General features: G+C 35.1%; 1 protein-coding gene and 1 pseudogene across 1 annotated transcript; both read left to right on the top strand.

Moving 5' to 3' along the window:
* Positions 1 to 699: 699 nt before the first annotated feature.
* LOC143551944 (delta-9 acyl-lipid desaturase 1-like) lies at positions 700 to 3,845 on the top strand. Its single transcript, XM_077042281.1, has 5 exons — positions 700 to 1,211; positions 1,585 to 1,725; positions 1,807 to 1,947; positions 2,030 to 2,136; positions 3,461 to 3,845. The coding sequence occupies exons 1-5, from the start codon at positions 831 to 833 to the stop codon at positions 3,681 to 3,683; spliced, it is 993 nt and encodes a 330-aa protein (XP_076898396.1). The 5' UTR covers positions 700 to 830; the 3' UTR covers positions 3,684 to 3,845.
* A 3,594-nt stretch (positions 3,846 to 7,439) lies between these two features.
* On the top strand, positions 7,440 to 7,921 carry LOC143551953 (delta-9 acyl-lipid desaturase 1 pseudogene; annotated as a pseudogene).
* Positions 7,922 to 9,080: the final 1,159 nt, after the last annotated feature.

Raw genomic sequence — 9,080 nt, forward strand, 5'->3', positions numbered from 1 at the left:
GAATCTCGACTCATGAGCGAGCTCGATATGAAATATGGGCAGCACCACTAGTTGTGAGGGAGAACCGAACCTGGACATTTGTTATGACCATTTGGAAAAGACACTGCTGCCGGCGACAAACCCCTTTAAAAAAGAAAAGTAATCACATATGGTGATACATATGTTTGGGATACTTTAAATGGTAGCTTCTAACTCAGCAGTACTTTTCATACAAAAATGGCTCTCATTTATTACTCCAACACGCCTTTCACCTATTCCTACTATTAGCCCAAGTAAAGATAACAATCTCTAATTCTCTATCTTCAACAAATTGTTATCCTGTGTTGTTGGGGCCTAGACAATATAAACAAACATGTTGAAAAATATATTTTCAGGAAGAGGGAAAAGTTGAAGGTATCTTCAATGGTACCTCAACTACTAACCCACACAAAAGGTATGGTTAGTTTTTATATTCATTTCATTTAACTCGTTAATTCTTCAGGATACATAACATCTAGAAAAGTTTGACTGAATCAATATTTATTATGAAAAAGTAATAACAAAATGTGTATGGTCGTGTCATGAATTAAATTTTATCGAAACCCAGTATTTAAATTTTCGGAGACGGCCTACGGGCCTTTTTATTTTGGCTCTACCGAGGTATTTAAATTCTCAGAGACGGCCCTGTGTTAATATCTAAAAGTACTTGTATCGTAAACACTACTTGCAAAGGTATTATTCCTTTTAACCTCAACTAGTTATCCAACCCCTACACTTTCATTTTGCAAGCTGTGTTTCTATATATATACCAACTGATACTATCAAGAAAACTCACACCATCCCTTAGAACCATGACATCCACTAACAATCACAACTCTCCAGTCACAAAGACCGAAACCAGGATGACCGCGAATGCTAGCGTCAATCCTGCCGACCAAAAGTTCATGTCCCAACCATCAGAGTTGGAGAAAATGAGGAAAGGAGGGTTTTGGGTACGAAAATGGAGGTTGGTAGACGTGGCTAACCTTTGCTGGATCACCGTCATACATGTGTTAGCTGCATTTGCACCTTTTGCGTATGATTGGGGTGCGGTGATGGTGGCTTTGGGCTTGGCTTTGTTTACCGGAATGGGTATGACCCTTGGTTATCATAGGCTTCTTACACATAAAAGTTTCAAGATCTCTAAAGGGCTAGAATATTTCTTCGTTTATGGTGGTGTTCTTGCTGGCCAGGTATCGTCCAAATATGCATTTGCGTGTTTGTTTTGCATCGATCGTAAACCAACTAGACGTAACATACAACATACAACGTAAAATAATATAATATCAAATGTAGAGAACAATGAGTTCATGAAAGTTTAGGAAAGAAAAAATTAAAAATGTCTTGATATCCCCAAAATATGATCGAGATTAATAGGTGTGTACGTTATTGAAAATGAGGTTGTTACTCGCTTACCCTAGTTTGTGGTTGTGCAAGTGTTGGTCTAGTATTTATCTAGACTACCCTAGTTCAATACACTATGAATTAGTTTGTTCCATATTATTAGTTAATTATATGTATTTGTTAATTGTACAATGATACTACTTTGCTCAATGAAAAAAACAGAAAGATCCAATATCTTGGGTGAGTACACACAAGAGTCATCACAAGCATGCTGAGACAGATAGAGATCCGCATTCTCCAACAGAAGGTTTCTGGTTTAGTCATCTAGGTTGGTTTTGTTACACTGACTACATTGTTGCAAAGGTGATTACAATTTCTAGTGTATCGATTATATTCTTATTACATGTTAATCTCAATTTGATTTGATATTGATGAACTATTTAGTGCGGAAAGTACACTAATGTACCGGAGCTAAAGTCACAATGGTTCTATAGGTTTCTTCATGAAACGTACTTTTGGCATCCAACTGCACTTGGAGGGTTACTATATTTGTATGGAGGTTTTCCCTACTTGGTTTGGGGACTGGTATGTATGACACTAGCTTCTAAATACTTTCTTGATTAATTCTGAAAAGTGAATCGTTTCTCGTGTATTTGTTATCGTTCAGGGCATAAGAGCAGTGGTTGTTTGTCACGCCACGTTCGTCGTACGCTCGATCGGCCATATATGGGGCGAGAGGTCATGGAACACTCCTGATACTTCTACCAATAACTGGTTTGTTCATGAAGCCCTTATGCTATAGCATGAAAATTGCAAATATATATTTCGATACTTTTTTTTTTGGGAATATAAGTGTAATATTTGAGGAAATTGGGTGTAATTAATAGCATAAAATCTGCTCTCTAAAGGACGGCAAAGTATACCATTCATGTTATACACTACTTTATAAAAAAATCACTTTTGTGTTACATAGGCTTTCTTAGGACGTGTAGTGGGGGAGCTACAAAATGAGGTGGTTTATGACACTTGGCAAAAATGGGCGACATGTAGCCCATAGGGCGGTGTTCTCGCCCACAAATCGCCTCACACTCCAATCACTGATCGCCACGTCGTCATCATCATCTCTACACCCGGCAACAAATTCCCGTCGCCCCCCTCCACTTATTTTCCCTTTATCGTCTAGGGGGGTGGGCTGCTCTCGCCCTCGTCGCCCACATGTTTAGCCCCACTACGCATAGCCTTACCATTCATGACCTTGAAATTATCTATCCGGCCAAAACATGCTTTTATTAGTTGTACTTTATTCGTCATTTTATTTGACTTTTTCCTAATAATATGCGTTCATTAGTTTTAAAAATAAAACTAAATACGTAGTTGTGTTTTTTATTTATCTAAACACTTCAAAATAAATTTTATTAAAAACATAGTTGTATTCAATGTAACGTATTTTTTTGGTATCAGAAACTATACCAAGTAATGATAAAACGAACTGATATCAGTTGAACAATATTTGTATTAGTATTTGTTTTTATAACCTTCGATCATTGATCAATGTAAAAGATATGTCAAAACCGTTTTTGGCATATTACGATTTCTTTGACTATATGACACATTTTTTTTTGTGTAAATAAACATTTTGGTTTTGTAACACACTTAAGTTTTGTCGAATGGAATTAAACCGATACAATCCAAACAACATTGGTACTGGTAGTAGAATTCATTTTTATGAATTTTTGGTTTCGATATGAGTCACTTTCGTTTTTATTTCATTAGAACTTCTAAGTGACACCGTATTGCAAGGAAACCTTGTAACATGCACCTTTTTCTTTGTAATTTATCTATTTATTTATTGATCAGGTGATATTAGCGTAAATAATATTTTATGTTTTGTGCATACACCGATTTATTAGCGCATTGCGCGAGGGAATGTTACTAGTTTTTCTATAATAATAAGTTCATTTTATATGTTACTTGCTTATAAAATCTAACATAATTTGCACGATTAACAAAAAGTCACACTGAAACCAAATTAATCCATTGAAAAAGAACATGTGTAAATTATGTATTTGGTCTGGTATATTAAATCGACATGATACAGGTGGACAGGTACATTGGCTCTTGGAGAAGGATGGCATAACAATCACCATGCTTTCCCAAGTTCGGCTCGACATGGATTGGAATGGTGGCAGTTTGACTTGACATGGGAGTTGATTAAGTTTCTTCAGCTAATTGGATTAGCAACAGACGTTAAGTTACCCTCTGAGGCTGACAAAAGAAGAATGGTATCGTTGGGCTCTATCAAAACCAACAAGATGATTTGAAGTTCTTGATCATGATGATTAAAGTAGTTATCTATTTATTATTTTGTGTGTTTTCAAATAAAAATTGATCAGTCTGCTTTCATGTGGTAGCTAGCTTGGTTGTGTAAGTTATCAATTCTTGGTATGAAACTTCGCCGTAATATTTCCAAATATTAGTTCAAGATGACTGTTTTGATTCTAAAACATTGGCTAATGTATAATTCTACAAAAATAATGATGGTGCACTATCTATTGTTTCAAGACAAATGTTGTCTACTTGTCTATCCTTAGAGCAATTTTGCTCACACTATTTAGTTGAACGTTATGATGGATATGGGTCAGGATGGGTATGGGTCACGATGGGTTTTTAAAATAGAGGGTAAAGATGGATATGGGTAAAGCTAACTCATCTTGACTCAAGTGAAGATCGACATACAAAGGGTTTTAAAAACCCCTCAAAAAAATATTCAAAAAAGCTATTAAAAAAATAATAACTCAAAATATAAATAAAAAACGCAAAATGTAAAATAACTAAAATGTTTCCCACGTCATCCTCGTTCATTTAAAAAAAAACCGTTTTGTACCAGTTCAGGTTCGAGTTTTTCAGGGTTTTTTTTCGGTTCGATTTTGTTTTTTTTTTTCATTTCGGTCGGTGTCGGTATCTGCTCGGTTTCAATGATTTCGGTTCGATTTCTTGGTTTTTTTGGTTTCAGTGATTGTTTTGTTTTAGTCAGTTTTTTCGGTTTCATTTCGTTTTATTGTTTCGTTTCGATTCATTTTGTTTTTTTTTGGTCGGCTACATTTCAGTTTCTTTGTTTCATTTTGATAAGCTTTATGATTGCATTTCGCTTTTTTTTTTGTTTCGTTTGGTCAGATTTTCGGTGTCATATAGTTTTTTTTTGTATCGTTTTGGTTGTTTTTCTATTTTGGTTCAGTTTCGTTTCAGTTTTTTTGTTTCATTTTGGTAAGCTTTCTGATTGCATTTCGCTTTTTTTTGTTTCGTTTTGGTCAGATTTTCGGTGTCATATAGTTTTTTTTTTGTTTCGTTTTGTCATATATTCGGTGTCTTATCGTTTTTATTGTATCGTTTTGGTCGTTTTTCTATTTTGGTTCAGTTTCGTTTCAGTTTTTTTGTTTCGTTTTGGTTGGTTCGGTGTTTTTGATTCGTTTTGGTCCGGTTTTTAAATTGCATTTAGTTTTTTCATGTTTCATTTTGGTCAGTTTTTCAGTTTCAATTCACTTTTTTTGTTTCGTTTTGGTCGTTTTTCTATTTCGGTTCAGTTTCGTTTCGGTTTTTCTTGTTTCGCTTTGGTCGGTTCAGTGTTTTCGTTTTGTTTTTGTCAGCTTTTCAGTTGCATTTCGCTTTTTTTTGTTTCGTTTTGGTCAACTTTTCGGTTTCATATCGGTTTTTTTGTTTCGTTTTAGTCGTTATCTATTTCGATTCAGTTTTGTTTCGGTTTGGTCGATTTGGTGTTTTTGTTTAGTCTTGGTTAGCTTTTCGGTTGCATTTCGCTTTTTTTGTTTCGTTTTGGTCGTTTTGCTATTTCGGTTCATTTTCGTTTTTGTTTCGTTCTAGTCTGTTCGGGGTTTTTGTTTCGTTTTGATCATATTTTGGGTTTCGGATGAGTTTTGTTTCGCACGTGATAGTTTGGGTATTTTGAATTAAATAAATTTTGGATAACTTGGATATTTTGTTTTGACCCATTCTAACCTATAAATGAAACTCACTTGTATATTTCTAACCCATCCTGACCCACTTGAAGAATTTTTATGATCTATCCTAACTCATTTAACTTTTAAAATTTATCTATCTTAACTCAAAACAATCCATTTGGGTTGGGTTTGCTACCCTTAGTTATGCACATGCGTTGGTTTCATGGTGAGTCACCCTCCATGATACAATAAAGCAACCTATGTGGAATCTCTTAAAACTTGTTTATTTGGGATACTTCGCTCCCATGCATTACAAGGTGCAAAACTGTTATTTGTAACACAAAGGGGTGTTAGCCAATTGGAATGATGACCCCTCCGGCCACATGTAGCTTTGTCAAGCACATGCTCCACTGGTCAATACGAAGTTTGTAGAGGCCATCATTCCAATTGACGACTTGTATATGTTTCATGCCAACTCAACTAGTGTCATGTGCTTTTGTATAACTAAAAAAATCGAAGAAGTTACCACTCAATATGATTTCAACTCACCTGAAAAGTATAAACGTATAGGGTTTGAAAAGCATCCATTTGACCACTTAGTGACGTGACTGATTGAAGTCTAAAGGTATAGGTGGTTTTTGCCATTCTATTTGGCGACCTCTTAATTACATGTCATATTTCTAAATCTGCAAGGTTTGAGAAAGAGATCATCATTCCAACTCGTGGCCTTTGTCAATTATTTTTGTGTTTGTTTGCAACTCTCAATGTTTTCTTCTATTTTTGTGTAGTTGTACCGGGTGGTGATGTTTCACACGAACATAGAATTACTTTGTGTGATATTTCCACTAGAAGTATTATGATTGTTTTTCAACAACAAAAAAAATCATACGAGGAATTTGTTGATTTAGTTTGCCTTCATCTTCAACTCTAAAAGCAGTTTTTACTTTGCGAATGGATTATATTACACTTTACAAGGGTTTTCTTAATCATCCGAAATCTTCAACGAACAAAGTACTCTTGAAGATTTATGTTATTTAGCAGCAAACGAAGAGAATTTTCTTCCTAATGTTTACCTTGGTGACAATATTTGTACATGCAACAATCTAGTTGCATGGATCTACTACGCGATTTTTCTATATTAGAGGCTCCCAAGTCCCAACAAACAATCTAGTTGTCGATCAGTTGTGTCCAAGTAGATTTGTGCAAAGTAACTACACACGCATAGGCAAGTAATCCTATCGTACATACGATGTAACAAGGGTAAGAACCAAGTATCAGTCAGTTGTCACGATTCGCAACCCCTAATAGTAAAGCTCTCCGTCAACATTTAGCCTAAGTAATTCAAGTGGATTTGAATTCTAAAATTGCAAATTAAGTTAACAGAATGACTGAAAAGATAAATAAACAAGCCGAATCCTTTTTATGGGTGTCTATTATTAGGCCCAAAACCATTAGGCGGCCGGGCAAATTTAAAGGATATACCTTATATGGTGATTATAGATATAAGAAGCAACTAATCAGTTCTGATGAGGCTTATGTTTTGAATAGATACCAAATTTTTCATGCATAATGGCTCTCATTTATTACCCCAATCATGTCCTTCACTTGTTTATTTATTGATTAGCCCAAGCATTACATAAAAGTATCTATCTATAAAAGTATCTATCTTCAACAGTGATGTATTATTATTATTATTATTATTATTATTCATTTATTGATTTTTTTTGTTGTCTAGATGTAGCGTTGAGTTTTAGTATTTCTTTTATACCGCTTAATACATATACTTTTAAGTTTGGGGTCTCACTAGAAGCAAACAATTATTTTTTGGATTGAGATACATTGTATTTATATTTCACTATCTTCGGACCCTGCAAATAACTTTGTTATTGACAGAATTTTGACCGAGTACAACTGCTGTTGTTGATTGATCCCACATGTCACAATATAAACATGCTGAAAATGAAATTTCAATAAGCTATAGAGAAATTGAAGGCATCCGTATATCTCTCAACTACTAACCCACACTAGTTATCCCCTCCAGCACTTTCATTTTGCAACCTATGCTTCTATATATATACCAACTTATACTATCAAGAAATTAAACTCACACCAACCGTTAGAACCATGCCATCCACCAACTATCCGGTCACAAAGACCGTGAATGCTAATGTCGGTATTGCCAACCGAAAGAAATTCCATCTGTCGGAGTTGGAGAAGATGAGGAAAGGAGGGTTTTGGTTACGAAAATGGAGGTTGGTAGACGTGGCTAACCTTTGCTGGATCACCGGCATACATGTGTTGGCTGCATTCGCACCTTTTGTGTTTGATTGGGGTGCAGTGATAGTGGCTTTGGCTTTGGGTTTGTTTACCGGACTGGGCATGAGCCTGGGTTATCATAGACTTCTTACGCATCGGAGTTTCAAGATCACTAAAGTGCTAGAATATTTCTTCGCTTATTGTGGTGTTCTTGCTGGCCAGGTATCGTGCCTATATGCGTTTGCATGTTTTTTTCGCCTGTCTTTTAAACAAAAGTATTTAAAATAAGATATATAATGAATCCAGGATATATAGTATATTGTCTGAAACAGGGGATGCTTTGTAATTAGATATATAGTTTTTTTTGTTGTTCCAAGACTCTAATTAAGAGTTTATTTTCTCAAAAGAGTTGTCAGCATATCAAAACCTAAGATTGAGATTAATTCTATTGCGCGCTTTAGTTAATATCGTTAGTTTATCGATCACTTTATCCCATATCTAAAAGTAAATTATATTTGTTAAACGTACAATTATCAATAATTACTTTGCTCATTAAAAATTACAGAAAGATCCAATATCTTGGGTGAGCACTCACAAGAGTCACCATAAGTATGCCGATACAGAGAGAGATCCGCATTCTCCAGCAGAAGGTTTCTGGTTTAGTCACTTGGGTTGGTTTTGTTACAATGACTACATTGTTGCAAAGGTAGTGATTACAAACGTTTTTGGTTTAGTCCTTTGTATTCTTATTACTCGTTAATCATAATTTGATATCATATTGATGAACTAATTTAGTGCGGAGAATACTCCAATGTACCGGAGCTAAAGGCACAATGGTTTTATATGTTTCTTCATGAAACTTACTTTTGGCATCCAACTGCACTTGGAGGGTTACTATACTTTTATGGAGGTTTTCCCTACTTGGTTTGGGGACTGGTATGTATGACTTCTCTATAAACGTACTTGATATTCCATAAAAAAGATCCGGTTTCCATGTAAATGTTATCGTTCAGGGCGTAAGAGCAACGTTCGTGTGTCACACCACATTCGTGATACGCTCGGCTGGACATATATGGGGCGAGAGGCCATGGAACACTCCTGATACTTCCACTAATAATTGGTTTGTTCATGAAACCCTTAAACTGAAGTATGAAAACTGTAGGTTATCTATACTATATATAACTAGAAAAGTGCCCGCGCGATGCAGCGGGAAACTGGAAACACGTACTTTGATAATCATGTAACAAATTTTTGGGTGTTCATTATTTTGTTTGAAACTATGAGACGGTTCACCAGTTTGGTTTCACGGTTGAAACCGGAGCTGACCGTACATATTGAAATGCTAATTATTTACTTATTTAGTATGAGATATAATATATATTAGACATAGTTAAAATATAGTTAACCAAAGTTTTATTTAATACGAGCAAACTCGTCTATTACAACTTTAATTTAATCAAATTTCCAGTATGGTTTTTTATAATCTTTGTTCTTGTTATGATTTCGCAT

Source organism: Bidens hawaiensis, unplaced genomic scaffold, assembly GCF_021521415.1.
Source record: "Bidens hawaiensis isolate Kalapana, Puna unplaced genomic scaffold, B.hawaiensis_p1.1 tig00016745_1, whole genome shotgun sequence".
Lineage (NCBI taxonomy): Eukaryota > Viridiplantae > Streptophyta > Magnoliopsida > Asterales > Asteraceae > Bidens > Bidens hawaiensis.